This window comes from Cinclus cinclus, chromosome 2, assembly GCF_963662255.1.
Source record: "Cinclus cinclus chromosome 2, bCinCin1.1, whole genome shotgun sequence".
NCBI classification, from domain to species: Eukaryota; Metazoa; Chordata; class Aves; order Passeriformes; family Cinclidae; genus Cinclus; species Cinclus cinclus.
The window spans coordinates 31852821-31872937 of record NC_085047.1 but is presented as its reverse complement, the minus strand read 5'-3'; the positions used below and the strand labels follow the sequence as shown (position 1 = coordinate 31872937).

Below are 20117 nucleotides of genomic sequence, written 5' to 3'. Positions count from 1 at the left end.
TCAGATATTTTCACACTCTGCCCAGCCATAGTTGCTGTTTGACTAATCACTATTAATTCACATACCATTTCCACTCACAAGGTCACCTGCTTCATCCCCAGAGTCACGTCTGCATCCTTTCCCTAGAACATTTCATGCAAATTACTGACACTGTTCTCGTACCAAGAGGCTTGGATGCGAAGAGGATATTTTTGGTGCTGAGCCCTCAAGAGAGACATGGTAAACTGCTGGCTGCAGGGTGGAGCTAACGTAAATTCTCTCGTCTTCTCCTGCAGCATCCTCATGCAAAGGAGACTCTTCCTCTACAACTTCAGGAACCTGCGCAAGGCCAAGGGCCGGCGCGAAACCTACCTTTGCTATGTTGTAAAGCGCCGGGATAGTGCCACCTCGTGCTCCCTGGACTTCGGATACCTGCGCAACCAGGTATGGGGAACAGGTGTCCACCCTGATCTGAGGCGCCTGCAGCTCCAGTTTGCCTGGGGCAGCAGGGAACAGAGGGCTGTGACAGCAGCGCAGGCACCCCTGGGCTCTGTGCCGGTACCCACGGTTTGAGGGATGCAGCCTCCGGCTGAAGCTGCCCTGCGTGCTACCCCGAGCGTGTTACCCGCACGACATCCAGGCTGCCTGCTGCGTTACCAGCCCAGCTACCTTCCCGCTTAGCTCCCGCCCGCCCCCTGCGTACATCCCTCCACATCAGTGCCCTCCTGCGCTTCTCTAGCCCTTAAGCACAGCCGCGCCTTCTCCCCGTGTGTGCTGAGCCAAGAACACGCTCCCCACCTTGTTCCTCCTCCCCCACACCCCATCAGCGCCTCCCCTCCCTCCTTACCCCGCTTACTCCCCGCTCACCTCACGCCCTGCCCTGTCCCTCTCTCCCCCTTTCCCGAAGATGGGCTGTCACGTCGAGGTGCTCTTCCTGCGCTACATCGCAGCCTGGGACCTGGACCCGGGGCGCTGCTACCGAATCACCTGGTTCACCTCCTGGAGCCCCTGCTACGACTGCGCCCAGCACATCGCCAGTTTCCTGCGCTCCTACCCCAACCTGACCCTCCGCATCTTCATGGCCCGCCTCTACTTCTGCGAGGACCGCAAGGCAGAGCCCGAGGGGCTGAGGCGCCTGCACAAGGCGGGGGCACAGATTGCCATCATGACCTTCAAAGGTGAGTTGTGCAGGCAGGAAAGTGGTGATGGAGAGCTAAGGGGCGTTAGGGAGACCCAGGAGAATGGGAGAAGATTGGGCAAGGAGCCGGAGTAGATGATGCAGAGTGGGATGATTTAGTGATCCTGGGAGGGGTCGGCGTCCTGTTGAGCACCCTGTAACTCCCCGGTACCTTGCACAGATTACTTCTACTGCTGGAACACATTTGTGGAGAACAGGGAACAGGCATTCAAAGGCTGGGAAGGGCTGCATGAGAACTCTGTCCATCTTGCCAGGAAACTTCGACGAATCCTCCTGGTAAGGGCCAATTCTCCTTCTTCTTCCAGTGCCTCTTCCCTCAGCTTATTCCTCTTTTCCTCACTACAGTTCCTCTCTGCTTTTGCTGCTCATCCCTGCCATCTGCCATTTCATTCACTCACGTGTCTTCATCTTCCACATCTCTTATGCCTCTTTCCCCAACTTCCTTCATCCCTCCTCTCCTCATTCACTTCCCTTTCTTCCACCCCTCATCCCATCTCCTGCTATTCCTTCCTCACGTTCATGGGTTCCTGCTCACTTGACAACTGACCTACTGTTTATATTTTGTCCTGCAGCCGCTGTATGAAGTAGATGATTTACGAGATGCTTTTAAAATCCTGGGACTTTGAAGTGAAAGTCATCAGCAATCAGAAGACTCTGCAAACATTTGTTCTTTGATTTCCAACTCTCTCCCTTAATACAGATCTTTCTCCTCTTCCCTCCTTACATCGCTCTTCCTTCCAGCCCTGTGTCTAGAGATAAGACTACCCTTACTTTTCATTTCCAAGGAGAATTAGGCTGATGTAGTGAAGACCCCTTCCCCAGGCTCACACCTTACCCACTGCTAACTGGGAATAGCCAGGACTGCAGCAACATTGCCAGAGAGTGATTTGCTTCCCCTCAGTCCCTGCGGAGCTAATCCAGGTGATCCACTAAATGGAGCTCTGGGTTTAGCCTTGCCAGGTGGGAGCAGACAGCCTGCAAAGCTGTTTGTGTGACTGCGTTCTCACTGGCACTGCACTGACCTGCACACCTAATGAAGACATCAGGGAGCACATTTTTTAACTCTTAAGAGCTGCACTACGCTCAGCTGCTCTGTGTCCTGCCCTGTGAAATGGTTTATTTTTCCTTCTGGATGTTGGTAAGAAGTTGAAAACCATCACAACTGAAGCGGTACAGCCTATGTATTAACAGCAAAGTTGGCCAGCTACTGGAAAGCTCAGCTGAGAGTGTAGAAGTGGGTCCTTGACAGCCCAGGTAGCTCAGCTTGAAAACCTCACTTGAAGTCAGCAGGTCTGTCTAAGTGGATGTGTGCAGAGTGCCACAGCTCTCACTGTGTGGAGTGCTCTTCATCCACTGAGCATTTCCCCTAGACCAGACATGCAATATGCTTCCTCCCCAGTCAACAGCCTCTGCTGGAGGCACCCTTTACAGTCCCACAGTCTTCTGTTTTTCCAAGTATTTTACTGTTCATCATATGGCTAGCAATGTCACCGTACAGTTGGTGGCTGTACTGAGAGCTGGCCAGAAAAAAAAAAACCTGGCATACACAAAGCTCTTTAGCCTGTAAATGGATATATTCTGTAAGGGCAAAAATCAAACCACCCTCCTGCCTGGCAATCACTCTGTTTCCACTAGGGGACCCCATTAGCTCCTGATCTGGTGGACACATCTTTACAAGCTGAAGATAATGGGTTCATAGCTCATGCCTGCTCACCACCACCTTCCCACCTAAATTACAGCTGGACTGCCCTCTCCAATCTAAGCTCTTGAGGCTTTGACAAGGCTAAGTGTGTCCTACACTCTGGGTGTGCTCTGTCATTTCCTTCGTGATGGCTGCAAGTTCTCTGCTCCATCCTGTTCCTCTTTCTGGGGAAGGCTGGAGGTTCCTCAGAGCACCTCCTCTGGTGCTAGTCCAGCTGCAGGAGGACAGCAGAGAGCCCTGCTCCTACACGACTCCTCCTGCCAGGAGAGGTCACAACCAGGTGCATCACAAGCTTCCTACAACTTCAGGCTCCCGAGGCACTCTCAGCTGGAGGAATTTCAACCAGGAATAGCACTGAGAGCCCTTTGCAAAGCATTAATTTGCAAGCATGGTGTTGTATATTTGTTTCATATGGTGCATATTATTTATATAGATAAAGGTCTTACAAACAAGCATCTGGTTTTGTCATTTTTTTGGTCTCATGTAGGTGAAGGAGGTAAATTGGACAAAGGATTAATGTGTCATCTCTTCTTTCTGATTTCTGGAGGCACAAGCTGGAAATATTAAACTGTCCTCATACTTTTACTTGTAGCTTTGAAGTTATTGACAGTATCACCCAGAAGATCAAGGCAGATAAATTGTTCAGGTACTTTGGGAATACTACCAAAAATCTTTGAAGTTATTTGAGATGCTTCTTTCACTGATGACCAGCCTACTGTGCCTATTCATTACTCATAATTGACCATACTGGACACAGAAGGGCAGCCAATATGCTTCACAAAACAAAAAGAGAAGCAAAGACATATAAAGAATCTTTTTCTTTCAACATTTGATATTGGCCTGTACAACAGCACTGTCCTTCTCAGTTAAATTGTTAGAATAAGATAACATTCTCATAAAAAGGAGTTGAGATACTGGCTTTTGCTTAAATTCTGACTAACACTGAGTTGAAGATAATTATTGAAACATGGCAGTAGGTGACATTGTCTAGGAGGAGAAAAAAATGCAATGAGTAAATGCAAAGAATCATGAACTACATTAAGAATACATCCTATGTTTAGATTCTTCTGAACATAAATCTGATTAAGTTCAGAGTGGACTCTAGAATTAATCCATGTGATTCAGCTATAGAAATTTAGCTCTTTTGCTATGGAGATTGTTTTAACCTCGCTTTTTCTGTTCACAAATACCAGAATTCATATTGTTTGTTGCAAGATATTCTTTAATTTGGCTTTCTAAATTAATTCAACCTCAAATGCTTTAGGTGTGTCTGCCAAGAATAACTCTCTGGAGTGTGACTGTTATTCAGTAACATTACTTTTTAAATCTAAGGTATTTCTCTTACTATGTAGATTGTGCATATAGTGAACATTTTACTACTGCTAATATGTTCTTGAGGACCATTTATCTTTACAGCCTTATGGAGATTGTGGGTGGGCTATTCTAGGTGTCTCTCTCCTTCATTAGCCCCTGAGCAAAAGCTAAGCTCTCAAGGGGACTGTGGCAAATATACCTCCAGTCCCAGCTGCCTGAGCTGTGGGAAATGGGAGCTTGTGATTTCTGGGAGGGCATTTCCTCCCCAGACTGTAGGGAACAGCCAGAGCAGAGGCTTTGTTGCTGGCTGAAAACCCCAGTCTCACTTGGTGCACACTCCATGGTTTGCAGCAGTGAACAAGGCACAGGCACACTCAGGTAGCTGTAGAGGATCGGTCCTTGACAGCAGAGGAAGCAGGCTAAGCGGGCTGGGATGGTGACTGGGTGGTCAGCTGGGCATGGCTGCCATCTCCTGGTGCACGGGGGCGTCTGGCACCCTGCTGAAGGTGTTGCCTTGGAGGGATGTTGATCCATGCTGCAAACAGCTCCCAAAGCCTGCCTCTCAACAGCTCCCAGAACATGTCCACAGAAGAGCAGGACACTGACATCATTCCCACAGCTGCACACAGCATTACTCCAGGTCAGTACACAGTGTCCTTGGGCTTTGCAATAAGAGACAGATTACCATTAAACAATGCAAAAACACACTCCAGACCCTTGCAAACAAGCATGTAATCTCCCTCCTTGCTTTCCCTTCCTCGCCTGTGTGCTAGTACTTGGAAATCAGGATAGGAAGGGGCTTCAGGGTCATGGAATCTGGTCTCCTGCTACTTGTCCCTTCAGGGGGTTTTTAGCCTAGATGTATTTGTGTCCAGCATTGTCTTTGAGCACGTTTTTCTACTCTCCCCGGTGCTGACCCTTTAGTATTCCTATAAGCAGAAATGTCATTATTTCATCACATGTGCATTAAATATTCACAGTGATGGAAGTCAGATTTGGTTCACAGAAGAAACATGAAGGGATTTGGCAGAGAAGAAACCCCTCATTCAGACAATGTGAGCAATGATGAGCAGAGCCTCTGCTGGGGAAGGAGAAAGTGGATTGCTGCAAGAGCAGAGGTCACAGCACATGAGGAGGCACCAAAGGGTAGCAAGTATTCTGAAGGCTGTGTTTGGCTTTTCAACCTCTCACACACTTGTGTCTTAGGCACGTTTTCCCCTCAGGCTTCCAAACCCACATCAGATACGGCTAAAACTCCATTGGTGTTACTGTTGTTGCATCCAAATTTGAGCGCAGGGAGGTTGTTGATGTCTCCTTACTGTAACTTCATCATTAATTCACATTTAAGAAGTACCCCATGCTATATGCTGGCACAATATCTTTACCACCAGAAGAAGATGAGAGCAGACCAGCTGCCTTCCGTGGTTACCTTTAAAGGCTACCAGCATGGTAGAACCACCTCTAGGCTCTCACATGCCAGTAGGGGCACAGCAAAGATACATCAGACTGAAAATTCACGCTGCAGATAAAATTAGTGTGAAAAACTTCACTGAACTGACTTGGGATTGGCAAGCTTCCAAACAGGCCAGAGAAAGTTTGTCCTCTTGCCTTCAGTGGGAAAGGGCTGAACCCTGGGCATGAAGGATTATGGACCCTGTTGTACTGAACTTCATGCTGATCAAGTGATTCGATTGCTCCCTAAGGAAACAAAGAGTAAACACTATAGTGTCCAGAAAGAGGGCATGTGACATCCACTATTGAGGCCCTGGACAGGGGGAAGAAAACTTTAGCTGTGCTATACATTGCTAAGAGCTGTTTTATATGACTAATGTAGGAGACATTCCCCAGCCAGCTGTGCTCAGCCTTAGATACACTCTCATACTGCAGGGACTGGAGCTGCTTCCTCAGCCTGCAGCTTTTCTGGCTGTCTCAATGATCTGCTAAACATCTGGAGATTTTGGCACGGCCAAAGGATGCTATAAGCATTAATAAACTAGAAGAGATAGGCACAGTTCCCACCAGCCCCTGCTTTTTTCTTCAAGATATCATTTGTGCATGCTGTGGATCCCAGCACCAGCACATTTCCCCAGTGGGATCATCAAATTATGTAGTGGGCCCCCTGCTTGAAGAGATTGGGAATCATGACACGTGGAGCATCCCACATGATTCATTCAGATGATCTACATTATTTGCTGCTCAAATTCAAAACTGCTCCAAGACCCAACATACCTGTATCTTCTTTTTGTCTTCTGCCAGTAGAGAGAGCTCAGAGCTCTTCAATATCTCCTGCTTCACCATTCCTCTCCATGTTTCCAGATGGAAAAGCAAATGCTTTTTACTTTGTTTCCCCAGTTTGCAATGAACAGCTATGTCTCCAGAGTGTGGAATTACAAGGGAAGGTTGTGGAATTACAAAGAGCTGAACAAGAAAAGCAAAGTTTGCACAGTATTGACATCTTCCCTTTTATTACATTTATTACATTACAACTATTACATTGGTTTTACAGTCATAAAAAAGTTTACACTTACAAATAAAACCTTAAAATGAAGTATTATTACAGTATTGCATAAGTACTGTAATAGTATAAGATATTTTCTGAAACATATACAAGTAGCCATAAAAGCGATCTTCATAAGAAATTCTGAAAGAAAGAATGCACGGCTGATTACTTCTTTGGAACAGATCAGAGCATGAAAAATGTTACACGCTGGCCTCTCGAGAGGGTACTTGCAGAATCTCATTGCAGAATCTGCAGACATGGAAGCTCTGATTATGGGGAATGGGCTCCATCTCCACTGGACTCTCAGGAAGCTCTGTAAAGACCAGCATGTCCTGGATGCCTGGCTGCATCATCCAAGCTTCCTGATGGCTTCTCATGTGTTCTTTCTGTTCTATTCAACACTTAGCAATGCCCAGCCAGTAACAAGAGTCTTCTCTGGTGGCAGCAGGAAACTTATCAAGGTTGCAGCAGAAAAGACTGCCAGGGTCTGGCTTTTCTGGTCTTGTATTGATGCACAAACTGACCTTGAAAGCATGGTGGTGATGCTCATTAGCATTCAGTTTGACAGAAGTGGAGGAAGCCCCTAGGAGGAAGGAAAAAAAAATTAAAATTAGATACCAAAAGCTTAAGCTGTCTCTCCAGCATGATAGAGAATTTGAAAATAAAGCATCTACTCCAGGAAATCACTCTGATCCTCCTTCGGTGTGTTAGATAATCTCTCTTGGGACACATTTTTCCAGACAATAGGGTAGCACATCATAATTTACTGTGCCATGTGCATCACCCCTAAAAATAGAGACCATTTAGAAACAGAAGCATTTAAAAGGTGGCAACTTGCATTGCTGGATGCAGGGGAAGTGGAGTTGGATCCTGTGGAAAGGATCCAAAGATCCAAATCCAAAGATTTTTGGGGGGGATTAGAAAGGCCCCCCACAGATTTCTAGTACCACATCGTATTTGCATCACGGCTTACTCCAAGGCTGTATCTGGCAGCTCAGAGGAAAGTTCTCAGTGTCTCCAGGGATGCAGGCAACAGCCTTTCCAGGTTTCAGTACAGCACCATTGTCAGGAGAGATATTTTCCTTCTATCCTGTTGGAATTTCTCTCATTGCAGCTTGAGTGTGCTACCTGGTTTTCTCTCTGTGCATCACTGAGGAGAGTTTGGCTATCACTTTACTGCCTTAAAATAGTGGAAAACTGCAGTTAGATCCCACTTAGCCACCTTCTCTATAGGTCTAGGAAAGCCTGTTTCCTCAGCCGCTCCTGGTGGGACAAGTGCCCCAGCCCCCTGCCCTTTGCAGTGGTACTACACCAAATCCCCTCTGCTTCCTCAGTGCCTTTCTTCTGCCTGGGAGGCCAGGGCTTGATGCAACAGTGTGTATTTCTCTGGAGCACATGCCTGGAACTCACTCACCTCATTACACCTCTGCGCAATTAGTAAAACGGGGCAGGATGTTCCAAAGGGCTGAGCACACAGACATTCCCATTCCTTCTGCGGACGGTTGGTAGCTAGTCAGAACTATCGATGATGGGCCCTATTCACCTTCGTTTGAGGGGTGGCTTGTGTCTAGCTGAGACAAGAGTAGCTGAGCAAGTGCCTGACTTCCAGCAGGCTTCCCAGCCAGCAGGACTCCACAAAAAAATCACCAAGGTTGGGACAGGCAATTTGTTAGCTGGCTCTTTAAAACCAGGAGCCGAAGGGCAGATTCCCCTTGTAGTGTACACTGTACAGGGAATGGTGCTGAGTCAGCAGCAGTTTGTCAGCACTCAGGAGCACTCAGCAGGCAGCTCTGCTCAGCTCCCGGCAGGCATCACACCGTGCACTAGATCGCACGTAAGATGCTGAATTATTTAATCATCTCAGGCATCAGGAGACTCCGAAAAGCTGAAAGCCAAGGGGAAAATGTCTCCTGAACCATTACATTGCATAAAGTGCTTTGTTAGATCAGCTGATTGACTGGATATTGCCTAGTGACTGTGTATCCTGTCACCTGAGCGTCTTACTCAGACAAGAAATGGAAAGGTCAGGTCTTAAGGTACTGAAAGTCCTACGTAATGTTTGAGGTGGATGGAACTGAAATGAAGTGTAATGTGTGCCTTCTCCTCAGCCAGAAATAAAACAAGGAATTCATAGCATCCTACAAACAGGTTAGTTTTGAGTCTGTGACTGAAAGTTCCTGCCTGCATCATTTTGTGTCTGTGACTCTAAGTGCCTGCCAGCAGTTTCGTGCATCCCTTCCTCCACCTCCTGCCATCCATTCTGCAGAGAGGGACCAGTTCAAGCAAGAACAGGATTGCCCCACAAAGGGTGGCTGAGCCCCGCAGTTAACTCCAGCCCTGGTCTTCTCTCCTGTTCAGTAGACCACTTCCTCTTTCTGAGTAGGACATCAGGCCATACAAATAACTTCTGCAGTTGTATGAATTGCAAAAAAAAAAGGGAAAGCAAATCTTGGCCATGTGACACTCTTTTCTGTAAATGCTGATCCTGAAAGTAAATCCACCTATCTGGGCTTTTGAACTTGCTCAGAACTTAACTAAAATCCATGGCCCTGTCCTGAGAGGCAAAAAGAGAACACTTGAATCATGATTACAGAGCTGAAGGAGCTCTTGGAGTCAAATAGCTCCAGTAAGCTGCAAGCTAATGTACTCATAGCTGATTCATGCAAAGGGTTGAAATAATGTGCCCTTTCCTTAGTTAAAATCTGAGACTGCTGCTAATTCTCTTCTCTCCTCTGCTCCTGGCCACAAAGGCACAATGTAGAAGCATAGCCCTTTGGCAATCTCTTGCCTTCTTGGCTCTCTACTTACGCAGCATCGAGCCTATGCTTATTTTTCCTACTATCATTTCTACTAACACCATTGCTGGGATCATCCAAACCTCCTTTTCCTTGGACTGCTTGCATTTATTTTCACTCTTTGTGTTTTCTTCAGGTGCCTACTAACCAAAAAGATATGAAAGAGTTCTGTGCAACTCAGAAAGAAGTATACAGTGACGTTCTGGGGCCAATAATGGTCTTCTCCAGGTTGATATGCAACAAAATTGCTCCAGCAGTAGCTGTAATCTAAGAAGAGAGATACCCAGTCACTCTTGATGAAAGGGTGCCCAGTTCTTTCTTCATTAATATGTGAGTGAGTCATTTGTTTCCCAGTAAGAATACAGTAAAGGACAAAAATATTCATACAAGGGCTACACAAATAACTACACAAATAAGTTAATGGAAAGAGGAACCAAAACTCTACAGAGTAGCAATATGTCTAAAAATTAATTGCCAGGGAGAGAAATTGATCATTGTGCTGGCTTGAGCAACCCTTATCACAAATAGCACGCTCTGGCATAAAGCCAAGAGAGAAGGAATCATCAAGTGGCAGGAATGAAAAGGGAAGTGCAATATGCAGTCAGAGCTGGTCGGGCTCTCCTTTTGGCAGCCTTGTGCTTGAGAACACAGCTTTGGTAAGACAAGTTGCTTCAATCACGAATCTGCCTGACTTATCCCAATGATCAGGGAAAACCTGGAGTGAACACTAACATTTAGCAGTTTCCTATTGATCTTAGTGTTGATAGGATGGCCAGAGCTTCTGCCATTGATAGGATGGCCAGAGCTTCTGCCAATGCTCTGGTGCTACAGTCACAGAGACAGTACCCCCAGTATAAGCAATGTCCTTTAAGATTACATTTGACCTGGTGGGTTTTGTAGCTCCACACTCCAGAGGTAAGTAGCCACACAGGTGTGTGAGGTTCATCTCTTCAAATACACATTCCTTTTTGTGAGCTGCTTGTCTGGACTGTTTTTACAGCCTAACATCACCAGGCAAGCAAGATACACACACAAAAAGCATGCACACAAGATGTGTCTTCTGTGATGCATCATCTGAAAGTCTCCTTAAGACAAGTCTATTTCTCTTCTCCAGCTCCAAAGGGAAACCAATTATTTGATGCAGCTGGCAAGCTGATTTGCATGTGTATCCCAGGAGGGACAGGTCCCGTCTTGCCCAGGATTTTACACTGCGTGTAAAGGAGGTGTGGATAGCCAGAGAAACCTCCAACCCTCTATGTTCAGATTTGGCAAGAGGAAATGACCATGCTGGTCCTGCTGTTGTACAGGATTGGGGAAGAAATAAGGCAGAAGAGAGTGACATTTTTGCACTCACTAGTCCTCCCAAAGCCAGTCATCACCTCTGTTACAAACCAAGAGTGTACATAATCCCAGAACTCTCAATCCACACTTAGACAAAGAGCAGCTGGGTTACCTTCAAGGTTCATGATATGTACAGCGACTCCATTCATCATCAGGTTATGGAGACCGTGTCGATTACGGGCATCGTGGTGTCTGAACAGCTTGGCTGCATATATTTTCAAGGTCACATTTGGGTGTGACCTCAGGAATTCCAGAATCTTTTTGGAGCATTTTCCACAGGGACTAGTTGAAAGGAACCAGGTGATGGAGCAAGGAGCTTGTGGCCTGTCCTTGAAATGATTTTCCAAGAAGCTGATTTCAGCATGCTGTTCAGGATTGTTTGAGCACCAGTTCCTCCAGATGGAACCTCTTCTCCACCTGATTTCATACAGCAGGTATACCACTCGTCCATTTTGGCTAGGCAAGTAATTACTTTGGAAGTCTCTTGGCAGTATCTTCCACCTGAAGAAGAGTACCAGCAGTACTATGATCCCAGCACCTCAATGATGTTTGGTCCCACTGTGCACTGCCTACTCTCAATTTCAGCCTGGACTCCCACTCCCAGCTTTTCCCACCAGAAATGAGCAGCTTGAAGAATGTTGGCATTTAGCGATCTAAATCTGGAATTTGATGAAAACTTCAGAACACCCCCAGCACCTCCTTGAGAACTGTTGGGTGGGTAAGCAACCCCATCACCACTCAGAGATCAGCACCAGTCAGAGCAGTAAGCAAACTGGAAAAGGAAGATTGAGGAAAGGGATATTAAGAATAAAACAAGGCACAAGGCTGTCTCTGGAACTTGCCATGTAACTCAGGCAGCAGTGAGTGACAGAGCTACATATCTTACCCTTGGCTGCTCTCTCTGGATGAGGAACCTGTGTAGAAAAGATTTGTGGGTCACTGAGGATAGCAGGTCAGAAATCAAAATTTCCTCTATGCTTTCTGTCCAGACCCCTTTCAGTTCTATACAATCTCTGCCAAATCTCTTTTCTCTAAAAGGGCTCAATAAGTAATCACAGTACAGCAGGATAGGCACTCTGGGATGCAGGAGTACACTCCTACCTGGAAGCTGAACTTGATGGTTGTTTAAACTCTGTTGTACATGAACCCTTGCTCAGTTTAGCACATTATGGTTGACTGTGTAAACATTCAAGTTTAAATTCCCTGATTTCAGCCATACTGCCTCTGTTTTCCCCTGACTAATCAAAGAGCAGAATCAAATGTCTTATCCCTTTAAAACTTCCAAACCACTTCTACAAGACAGGCAAAGCTTGAACCACTTTCTCATTGGTATGCATAATCTTGGCAATCTAGACAAAAACATTTCCACAACCAGCTTCCTATCTTCACTTAACCTGTAACTTTCTAAAGAAATAAAAAAATATCAGTACCAAGGAAAAAAATACCGGTACAGAATGGAGGGTAACAAATACATACAGGGTGGCAACGCAGACCTGCCTGATTATACATATTTTGTCTTCCATGGTGGCAAGCAACTTTGACCCCATGACTCACCCCTTCCCAGCTGAGGATCTAGAGGAAAAAAATTCCAGGTGATCAAGGCTACTGATTCATTTTGTAAAAATCCACCAATAGAAAACTTAAGGATCTAGGAACCATCATTTTATTCAATAAAATAATTATATATTTTTAAGTGTATATAAAATAAAAATTATTAATTTTAGTTTTCATTTTTATCTATTATGCATAATATGATAATGATTTCTTTTTAAATTTACCCAGAATTAAGATACTAAAGGCATTTTTCTGCCACTTATCTCTTGAAGATGAGGAATTATGAATTATACAGAGTAAAATTACATTTTAACAGGAAATGAATAGTTTTCCACTACTGTCCATCAAGAGAGACATGATCAACTCCTTGCACAGCCTTACTGCCCTGATTCTTTAAGCAGAATATTCTAGTTATTTATCACAATCAATGTGAAATAGATTAAAATATAAGTTAACTAAATTTCTCCATTCTTAAATGCCTTTGAGATCTCTTTTCACAGTAAAAGTCCTTTTAGGTTTTGAATTCTGCCTGCCATACCAAGGTAAACAAAATTATATTAATATTTTGAAGCTGGACCTAACACTCAAGGTATGGAAATATTTTCAAAGACACAAAACACAAATCCAGATCTGTCTCCTGTATAACCTTGTGACAACAAAGCACATTTGTGTCTACACTCCAGCCCTTTAGATACAACTACAGTAAATATCTACACTTGAATATGGAGAAACAGGCCTGCCTTTCACAGAAATGTACTTACCTCTGGCACTGACAGCAGCCATGGGTGTTTCTGGATTTATGTTTGGCTTCCTGGGACACGGGTGCAGCTTTATAAGTCTTAAATTAGTTTCAGTTTCTATTCCTGAATCAGAACTGTGCTTTGAACAGCCTTACGAATGCTGCTCAGCTGATGATTTCCTTATGGCGACTTCCTTCATGCCTGCTTGCATTATCCAACTGGCTGAAGCTGAAAGCAAGCCCCTAGCAGCAAAGAACTGCAAAGGGGGGTGATCCCATCCAAAAATTGATCTGGCCTTGAGTACAAAGTTACCTCCCAGAAGCTGGAATTAACAGGTAGAGACACTTTTTGCAGTACAGACAGAAATTACATTTCTTTTTAAACTCTGACTCCAGAACAGAAAAGTAAATCTTCTCTAGTCACCCCAATGCAAGAAGAGAGAAAAGCATCTACACAAATGGCATGAAGCCACATAGCTGTGGCACGGCATGTCACTTTTCCGACACCCAGATGCCACCAGGATGTTGAACAGAGCCCAGTGGAAAGAGTGAAACAGAAGACATCATCATGTGCAAAACCTGTGAGTCTGTGGAACTCCAGCAGGTGGTGGTGGTTGCTGCCATTTCCCTACATGGGACTTCTCCCCTGGAGTTCCAAGGACCTCTCACACCCCTTGAGCCCGAGTCCTCACTCCATGTGTGTGACCACTGAGCTGTGGGCAGTGACTGGGCAGCCACTCTCAGGCTCACTCTAAGCAAACTTCCCAGCATCCAGCAGAGCTTTGGCACTGGACGCCTTGTTGTGAGGGAACACCCGCATATTTTTGAAATATCACAACTGAGAAGAGCTCTGTACTCACGTGAACACTCTGAGAGCAAGACCTGAGCCACCTGTGGAGTATCTGCAGAAGCTGTTGGTCATTATATCAGTTCACCGATGTAAATAGAACAGACATTTTCCAGTGCCCTGAGAAATCCGCTCAGCAATATGAACTGGGCACTGGGCATCACCTTGCTGGGATCAGTTCTGTAACTCTCACAAGATGCAGCAAAAAATATTTCTCATTTAATCTGAAAAATTACTGAAACAATGCTAGTTTCTAGTGAGAAGCTTTCCTCTGACTGACACACCCAAAACTCGCTTGCAGAGAAAGGGATTACAAAGGAATTCTTCACGTGGCTTAGGTCGAATCAGTCTCTGTCACTCACAATTCTTTCTGGTTTTGTGACACAATTAGTTTTGGCCTTATGCACGATGTAGAGATTGCCTTCCTTGGTGCCAAGCCGGATATGGGATTTTAAAGCTAAGGGGGTGATTTATTTGTATTCTCTGCAGCAAGCTCTCAGTATTCTACTGTCAAAAAGTATTCACTTTCCTGCCAGGGCAGGAAAAAACCCAGAAGGGTGTACATGAATTGTGGAGTTCAGAGGGAGTAGGGATTGAGGCACTGGCAGGACTCTGTGTCAAGAAGAAGAGTGATTGTGGCAGGTCAGCAGGCAGTGCCAACACAGAGTCTGCCCTCGGGGTCTCTTCTGCTGAAAGGTCACTCCTCACTTCTCAGCATAGAATTGTTCCCTGGTGGTTGCATAATTTCCTACCATAGAAGAGTGAAGAGGAGCAACTCAAACACTCAGAGATTGTTGAAACAAAAACGTGATTGATTAAAGTGGTTTCCAGTTCAGTGGCCATGACTCTCAGTGAGACCAGGAATGCTTTGGTGCTGTAGTACTCCCTTCACTGCCCTATCCTTACAGTACATACTTACAAATAAGTAGGTGTGAATTAGGCTTAGAGATTATTAGTCTGATCTGCAAGGAAAGGCTTGGTTAGCAGTAGTAGTTCCTGACAGAAAAACAGCAATGTGCCACAGAAAGTGGAGAACGACAAATGTCCAAGCAAGGAATCAGCAACAGTTTTAGGTGTCTTCAGGAAGCTGAATGTGCTGTATGAGATGGTGGAAAGCCAGAAGGAAAAAAAAAAACAAAACAAAATAAAACAAAGAAACAAACAAAAAACCATACCAAACAAAAAAAATACAAAAAAAACCCCTAAAAACCTATTGCAACTCAGTAGTTGCTTTAACCCTAATAAAATCAGGAAGTAAAGGCTGCCACATAAAGGCATTTTCATGTTTCTAGAAGAACTTGCACATTCTGTTTATGGGGACCACACTCCAGTGAGTCAAAAGGAGGATGATGACCTTCAGAAGGATCATACAAACTAGGTAGGAAACCTGTTCCCTGGTTTTTATGAACAATCCATCTGTATGCCTTTAAATTGCTAAGTGCCTGTAGCAAGGGTTATCTATATAAGTGGAGTCTTGTATTACTCAAAACAACTGCGGTAAAAATTTTTATCCTACTTCTCATGCAGTCAATTGTGTCCCCTTACAGAAATTGCATAAGGTAATGTGAGAGATAAATGTGGAGGTGGTTCATGATGCTGAGCTATCGGTAACATCTGGATATATCTCAACCACTCCAGCAAAATGATGTTTTTTTAATAACCACCACCCTCAGATGCAGGCATTTTGGAGGAACATGCACAGCAAAGGGTGCACAGAATGCACAGAATGGTGAACAGACTCCTTTAAACACCAGGCTCCTTAGACCTTCATGAGAATATTCCCTTTGGTGGTCGTAGAGCCACGCTGTATACATATGACCGGATTCACCAGGGAAAATCATCTAGAAGCTTCAGTTCCCTCAGAGCATTTTACAAAGGGCCTCCAGGATGCACACAAAGTGATAGAGAGGTGGACAGAACATCAGGGAGCTGGGTCCCTTCAGATAGCTCCCAGGAAAGAGACTGCAGCAAAACAGGTCTGCAGCATGACTTTTACAGACGGGTTGTCTGCACTCCCTTTTCTCAAACATCTTTAGCTTATCTGACACTCAAAACCCAAGATGTGGATCTGGTAACAAATTTAGACTGAGACAGAGTCCTAGAAATGGAAATATATGGAAGAAATTAGGGAAGATTAGATGAGAAAAAGCACAGAAGGTAAGTTAAATCAGACATCAAAGAAGACAAAAAGGGACAAGGTTTGAATCAGCTAAGATCCCAATTTGCAAATCTCTGAGGATTTTACAGGTACTGAGCTTTTTATTCTCTGGCTGAATGATCTATTGGAAAGAGGTGAGAATCACCAAGTGGAAATCTGGAAGCAAAGAGAAAAGTTAAATGTAAATGTGACAAAAGCCTGGGGCTTTTGGCATAGAGGCTTAAGTCTCAAACTCCACTTACAGGCTGCCTCCTGGATTTAATTTGAAATGGTAAATCCTGTGTTAGTTCAAGTGTTCTGCTGATGACACATTTGACAGTAAAAGGAAAATCCACTGTATGTTTATTCGGATTTAATGGAGTTTTCTCAGTAGGTGTCTATACTTTTTTATGGAAAGAAAAACCACACAGAGCCTTCTGAGATTTATTCTGTGACCTCCACATTTAGAAAAGACTTAAACGTGTTTATGTATGAACCCGTATGTATGAATTTACACTCATGAAGATATTTACAGATATATATACACACATATATTTACATATATGTGTATGCAAAATAATGCAATAATGCATATAAAAATAATTTGTAGATACACAAATACATCTCCTTAGCAACATATTACTTTGCAACTCTGACAAGCACACCCACCTATGGCTCTTTTCTCTCCCAGTACCTTTGTTTTCATTTCCTCTGCAGGCTGCACAGAGTCACCGTACTTTACTGAGACTCTTGCTCATATTTGGAAACTGAAACATAGATTAAGATAACTGATGTCACCCTCCCACTGCTGGGTGAGCTTTGTGAGGCTGACACTGAACAGTGAAGTGGAATGGTAGACAGCCACAAGGATGTGCAGGCAGAGCTCCGATCCAGGCAAAGTAAAAAATAATTGGCTAGTGGGAAAGACTTACCTGAGTGCTTACTTTGGTAACAAAACATCCTGATATCCTGGTAATTCAATTCTTTTACATTAACTGGTGAGGTTGTAGAAATCAAATAATTGCCCAGCTCATTAAAGATACTTCATGAAGACTCAGAGTGAAAAGAAAAATTTGCAAGAGATCATATCTGTATTTTGGAATGTTCTTCTACTCTAAGCAGTCCTTCTACAGTCTTCTCACACTACTTAGAGCCACTGAAGTTCTGTATATTTATATTTCTGATTTTGCTTCGTTTCTATGTCTTTGTTTCAATGCACATGCTTTCTCAAAGCATGAAGAACAATTATTACCCCAAACCCTGTGGGAATTAGAGCCCAGGCTCTGCTTTCAAGCCTGAGTCAGTCATCACACATCCAGCAGAGTTTTAAATATGAGGGGGACCACATAACCAGGTGGACTTCACTTGAGAGAAAGCAGTGATTTTCTATGACTTGTACCAAGAAGAGTATTCAGAGCAGCTCTAGGAACTTTCAGCTCTGAGATTTTCTTTTCCAGCTACTTAGAGATTGCTCAGTGACAACAGTATATGGCTAAACTCTCCCCAAAATTCACCTGCAACATGTAGCTGTCATGTGAGGCAAAACCTCCATCAAAAGCAGAAAACATCTACCAGGATCAGGCATTACAACCATTGGGCACCATGAAGGATGGAGTTAATTCTCTTCATTGCAGTCCATACTAAACATATTAGCCCCTGGGCCATCTGTGGGCACTGTGTCAGTGGAAGCCACAAGTGAGGGCAGTCAAGATAACCAACTTTTCTCTTTTTCCCTTTTTTTTTTTTTTAAGTCCTCAGGACCCCAAGAGGCACAGACCATAATAAATAAAAATGTCCAGCACACAGCTAGATAAATCCATAGGGCTGTGGGTGAGCAGATGGTTCAAAAAGTTAGTCGTGGTTTACATCAGGCTGGTGACCAATCACCACTGGCGCTCCTTGGGGCTCATTTTTACAGACAGTGATCTTCAACATTCTTATAAATCATCTATATGGAGGAACCAAAATCGAGTAATGATTTTTAGCCAATGATACTAAACTAGGAGGATCTGTGCATTCCCTTGAGGGTAAAGAGGCCCTGCATTGAGATCTGGATACTGAAGAGCTGAGCAGTCACCAATTGTATGAAATATTGCAAGAGCAAGTGCTGGATTCTCCACTTGGGATCGGGTAATCCTGAAATGTGGGTAATCCTGAAATTTGTGTAATCCTGAAACCGCTGATCAGTGATATGAGTGGTGTAAATGGAATGAAGCTGCATTAGTGGATATTCAGCTTGGACAGGAGGAATAGGCTCTTCACTGATGTGAGAAATGAAATCCACTCCTCTTAAATTTTTAAAGAGTTTTAATAAAAGATAATAAAGAACAATCATAAAGCAATAGTTACAGAATACACTGGGTGCATGGCCTCAGCCAGGCACACCCACTTCTTCTGTCTGAAGGCTTTTATATTGTCACAGTTGTGTTACTCCCTCAGATGATTTTGCAGATTTATTCTGGGCTCCTTGACTACAATATTGCTTCAGATTTTTGCAGCATTTGCATAATTCAATAGTTGCAGATGTCAGCAGTCTAGAGTGGTCTTCTGATGTCATTTTAAGTTTGGTACTCTTCCTTTACGGTCTTCTGCTCTTCACTTATGCTAGCTTGGATATATATTTTGCAATAATAATCACATCTTAAAATACACCTTCTGCAAGCCCACTTACATCTTGTGAAAGCCATGCCTCCCCTTTTATGTTGCCCTCAAGCAATTACAAATTTTACCCCACTTAAAATCAATTTGAGACTTAACACTAATTATCTAACAAGCTATTACAATTTTATAATTAAAACAAATTATAAAGGCAACTACTACCTAACTGTTTATAACATGGATGATGATTTCAGTCATGTTGTTTAGTTTTAGGTAGTCCTGCGAAGAGAAGGGAGTTGGACTTGATGATCCTTTTGGGTGCCTTTCAACTTGAGATATTCTTTGATTCTATAAATGAAGATCCTGAAATGGAAAAAAGACGTATGACATTTAGATCCTCCAATAGCACTTTGAACCTGCTGTGATTTGAAATGGACATAGCAGAAGCAGTCTATTAGTTGTCGCAGCCCAAGATGTTACTTTTCCACATACGCCATATGAAATGGATTTCCCAAATAACTAACAACCCACAGAGCCATAGATTTCTTTCACTCTTGTTCACTAAAAATGGGATTTCTCACAAAATTCTAATACATTTAAATCAAAATGCTGAAGCACTTATATTAGTCTTGCTAGATTTTCTTTTTATATAGTCTTTCCCAGCCAAGGAAGTGGACCTATTCATCCAAGCAAAGTCTCACTAGGACACAAGGACACAAACTTTCAGCACTGGTGTTGAAAACATTTTTCTCTCTCCTGCCTTTCAGGTGGTTTGGCACAGAACAAAAACAAAGGCTGAATTTTCCCAGAGTACAGACATTCTGTTTTGAACAGCTTTCCTCATCTCACAGAAACTGTACCCTTCCAACCAGTCACAGAAGTTACTGAATGGAATCTAGAAGGGACTTTAATGAAATATGCAGGGTTCTGGTAACTGGGGGTGTCGGATCACTGCAGAAATTGAGAGGAAAGGGCTGAGTAGCACCATTTGGCAAACTGAAACCCATGCACAGATCCAGGTTAAAAAGGAATCTGTTGGAGGGTTTCTGTGATGAGACTGGAGTTCCAGGTAAAAAACAAGGAAATTTCCCACCCTAGAACCCAAAGGAGAAAAACTGCACTCATACATTTTCCTTCAGAATATTGCTGCCTTTTTCACCCTAAAAATGAAACCTGAGATAATTTTAGTATAGGAGGTAATATAAGGGTGGATTTTTATTTGGAGGCCTCCAGGGGAAGTTATGGAGAATATCCACTAAAGCCCCCCCATGCGCAGTGAATATAGTTTTGACTTGTTTTAGGAAATTAGTATTGATAAATAACACCAATTTAGAGGACAAATGCTAATGCAACTGCCCCCCAAGTCAAGCTTCTTCTCTGGAGCCCCCCCTTGGTACTAGCTGTATTTGTTTA

At 43.9% G+C, this 20117-nt stretch overlaps 1 protein-coding gene across 1 annotated transcript; it reads left to right on the top strand.

Moving 5' to 3' along the window:
* The first annotated feature begins 216 nt into the window (after positions 1-216).
* AICDA (activation induced cytidine deaminase) lies at positions 217-1803 on the top strand. Its single transcript, XM_062514900.1, has 4 exons — positions 217-423; positions 887-1157; positions 1338-1453; positions 1750-1803. The coding sequence occupies exons 1-4, from the start codon at positions 217-219 to the stop codon at positions 1801-1803; spliced, it is 648 nt and encodes a 215-aa protein (XP_062370884.1).
* Positions 1804-20117: the final 18314 nt, after the last annotated feature.

Bases quoted from the DNA above. Each gene is read 5' to 3' on its own strand.
- AICDA (XM_062514900.1), top strand. From the start codon at position 217: ATGGTAAACTGCTGGCTGCAGGGTGGAGCTAACGTAAATTCTCTCGTC. The intron at 1,158-1,337 runs GTGAGTTGTGCA...TACCTTGCACAG, and splicing joins TGCCATCATGACCTTCAAAG to ATTACTTCTACTGCTGGAAC. The intron at 1,454-1,749 runs GTAAGGGCCAAT...TTTGTCCTGCAG, and splicing joins AACTTCGACGAATCCTCCTG to CCGCTGTATGAAGTAGATGA.